The sequence below is a fragment of the Octodon degus genome, unplaced genomic scaffold (assembly GCF_000260255.1).
Source record: "Octodon degus isolate 3935 unplaced genomic scaffold, OctDeg1.0 scaffold00105, whole genome shotgun sequence".
NCBI classification, from domain to species: domain Eukaryota; kingdom Metazoa; phylum Chordata; class Mammalia; order Rodentia; family Octodontidae; genus Octodon; species Octodon degus.
Window position 1 is genome coordinate 2,608,605 of NW_004524681.1, and position 3,772 is coordinate 2,612,376.

The 3,772-nt window shown below is 51.0% G+C and overlaps 1 protein-coding gene across 1 annotated transcript in view; it reads left to right on the plus strand.

Annotated features, from left to right (window-relative positions):
* Nucleotides 1-3,772, plus strand: part of Fam214a (family with sequence similarity 214 member A) — a 55,167-nt gene that overhangs the window by 46,559 nt on the left and 4,836 nt on the right. Inside the window, exon 8 of the mRNA XM_023724057.1 lies at nt 1,554-1,911. Coding sequence (XP_023579825.1) covers nt 1,554-1,911 — 358 coding nt within the window. The remainder of the gene's footprint in view (nt 1-1,553; nt 1,912-3,772) is intronic.

Here is a 3,772-nt window from a genome sequence, read left to right on the forward strand (position 1 = left end):
ACAGCTGCTTTGCGGGCCAGGAGATTGGTTTACAAGGTTAGATGGCTCTCTGAACGCTGTTTGCAACTTCTCTGTAAATTCTGGATGTATTCTGAGATTTGTTGTTTCTTTTTTTATTTTTTGGAAATCACATGCTTAAAGATCTTTGCTACACAAACCTGGCGGGGCAGAAGGGCACTGGGGATTAAACCCAGGACCTTTGCGCTGAGCTGTACCCACAATCCTGATTCGTTTTTATTTGAGACAGGGCCTTACCAAGCAGCCACACTGCCCAGGCTAGCCTTCTAGCGTGTGGCCTCCCTGCCTCTTGACTATCGTGGACCCTGCTACCTGTCGTCAGAGGGAGCCCCAGCTTGCTGTCTGTAGTTGGATATTAGTCTCGAGCACAGAACCTATAGGTGGCATTTTAAGTGGTGTGTTTGTAGAGGAAATTATTTAAGTTTTCTATTTTTAATTGAATTAAGTACCTTTATCAGAGTTGGCAGTATTCTTTATAATTATTTTAATTCTGACGCTGTCTTTCACAGTTTTAGTGGAAATGAAGAGGTACTCCTGTTAGGTTGATTCTTTACATGTCACCTCAAGGTTTCAGTTCACAGATGCCGAACTCGTCATTCCTCTTGGTCTTAGAATTAAAATGGCAAGCCAGGTCCCAGTGGCGCACAGTTGTAGTGTCAGGTACCCAGGAGGCTGAGGAAGGAGGATCCAGAGTTCAGAGCCAGGCCGGGCTGCTTAAGACCCTGTCTCAAAAATAAGTAAAAAGGGCCAGGGAGATGGCTCAGTGGAATAAGCGCTTCCCTGGCAAGCGCAAGGGCCTGAGTTCAATCCCTGGTTCCGCCACAAAAAAAGTAAAATAAAATGAAAACAGCTAGGGCTGTAGCTTGCAGGTGCGCTGCCACCTTTCTGCTGCAGTGGCACTGGGGCGCAGACACCCTGGTACACGCACAGGACGCGAGAGGAGGGACCGTGCTCGCCAGATCTTCTTCACAGAGTCTCTGTAGCTGTGCATACCTGTCCAGGGACACAGGGAGCATGTGCAGAGTGGCTTTGCAGCCAGTTCGTGACTTCTCCTCATAATGAACTTGATGCTTTCCTAAGTCAATTACAGGAGATGTTTCTAAGTGAGTTTAGTGACATGTGGCAGTGAGAAGGGTGTGGAAGTCCAAGAGATGTGAATTTTAAACTCAGACTGGTGCTATTTCAAGAAACAATAAGTTCTTATTGCAGTAGTGTGCAAAGAGATACTGGTCGTTTCAGCGCAGTCTCTGTAACACACTGACCCAGAGAAGGCCCAAGCGGGCCGAGCATCCGATCTCCACAGCCATCACTCACCCTCCCTGGTGCCGTCCTCACCTGTCCTGCAGCTCCCCTGTCCTGAGATTGTCTTCTCCCACCAGTTCATTCCAGCCTGACAGCAGCAGGGGTTGCCTTTTCTGTGTCAGGTGGGCCTGAGTCACACAGGCTGACCTCAAGCACGTGACCTTCCTGCCTGAGTCGCTGTAGTTTTGGGCCCTCACCACCACCGCCAGTTGAGAGCGAACTTTTACTTAGAGATACAAAAACAGCATTAACCAATTAGCAGAGCAAATGGCGAGGCTCCAGGAGTGCTCAGTGCTGGCTGGAATGGCGGGAGGACACCTGCACACAGTGGGAGGTGGGCGGGTGTGGGCCCCGGAGCGGCATGCGGGAGCAGCACTGGCCCTGAGCCGGAAAACGAGCCACTCACTTTTTCACAAATTGTCTGTCTTGCAGGAGTCTGTCCTGAACTACCGTTTAGACCCCCTCGGGGTGGTCAGTGGCTTTACTGCCGAGGTGGGGGCCAGCGGTGTGTTCTGCCCCGCACACCTGACCCTCCCAGTGGAGGTGTCGTTCTACAGTGTTTCTGACGACAATGCTCCCTCTCCTTATATGGCAAGTATTTTTAAGCTCTTTGCTAGAATGAGGGAATTTAATGACAAGCAGCTTTAAGTGCGTGGTGCAGCGCCTGAGTGGAAAGTGCTTCCTAGGAGAAGAGGCTGAGTGCAGGTGAGGGACTGGCCCGCCAACTCGGGCAGGTGCCCAGCGGTGGAGAAGGCACCACGCATGGTGCTCACATGCGGCCTTGAGCTGCAGAGACTGCAGCCGTGTGCCGAGCACTTGGCCGCCCTTTCCGCATACACAGTGTCCACTGTGGGGTGGAGTCCACGTGTATGGCTAAGTGTTGAAAAGCATAACTCACTACAGGCAGAGAACTGCACAGCCCTGCCTTCCCACCGGGCTTCCTGCTCACTGCCTGCACCAGTGGCTTCCTGCCCCTCCCTACCGGGGACTGTCTCTTTCATTATTACCAACAGCTGTGAGGAGGGACTCCCATATAGCTAGACATTTCCCCCAGTAGTTCTGCACTTGGGGGCCGCGTCAAGGCAGAGGCGCCTTCCCCAGCTTGCCCTGTCGCTGGCGTGTACTGAGGTGGCACGTGCCGTCCAGACGAGGCCCATGCCAGCGTGCACGCGAGGCCTCAGAAGGCTGCCAGTGCAGGACAGCCCGCGAGGGAGGAGGCGGGCAGTCAGGCCGCAGTGCAGAGTCCGAGCCGACCGGAAGATAAGAGGGGCTTTGGCTAGAATCAGCTCAAATACATCTTTTTCAGTGAAAGTCAAGGGCAAAAGGAAATTTGTACTATACTTTCTTATTTAAAAAATATCATTAATCTTTGACTTTGTTTGATATCTTAAAAAATGAAAGATTAGATAAAATACTGTCACAGTGTCCCCAGGAAGACGTGTGACAACAGCACATGTCCAGGGGCTCAGATTCTGAGCCCTGACCACCAAGCCTGGCCTTGAGGTCACCGCAGTAGCTCATCCTGTGAGAAGCCCCAGCTTCCTTTCTCTTAGTAACTAGCATGGGTTCCTTTCACAAGCAACTGAGCCCACATTTTAGATCAAAATTCTTTGCTAGTGTAAACTAATAAAAGTAGCTTTTTTCTTCAGGGAATGTCACTTCTAGCTTGGTAGTTTAGTCTGCCTTCAAGTGTTAATTGTATCTGAGGACAGCACACGTCCTGAACCCCAGAACCCATGCGCTGTTTGGGAGCTCACGCAGAAAGGGCCCGCGCCCAGCGACACCTTGACAGCGGGGTCAGAGCTCTCCGGGCATCTGGGGCTGGGGGCTGGTGCTCCTCAGCTCTGCAGGCCGCTGTGGGGAGCCCGGCCCCACCTCCCAGCACCTCGTAATTAGCCAAATCCGGGTGTCCTTTGAGCTGCCCACTTAATTTTGTCTATTTTATAGTCTACAATCATTTGAAGAGTTTCTGTTTAAGACTTTGGCCAGATGTAGTTGAACTTAACTTTGCTATTCTATGCTAAAGTCCCAGAAAGAAATAGGTTCCTATTTTTATTAAATATGGTAACTTTCTCTAGGAATAAAAGGCTGACCAACTAAAATGATGGAATTATTAGAGTAAAAATTAATAAATGTAATAATATTAATAAAATTTCAAATAATTTCCCAGTAACTTTCTAAAATTTCTAATTTGTGAGTGCTACTCCTGGTCTTACATTATTTGGAAATTGCTGTTTTACAGTGTTGCCCTGAATTAAATGTGTTCTTAACAAAAGTCCAGGACCGTACGTGTTCACCCCTACGGCCCCGTGAGCCTTGAGAATGGCGCGGCCGCCCGGGCTGCCGGCCAGGCGAGGAGGGCAGCCGAGCCGCGCAAAGCCGCGCCTCCCGCGCCCCTGCCGGCCACCGGCATGCGCCAGCCGCGACCGCAGGGCGCTGTCCCCAGGCCCGC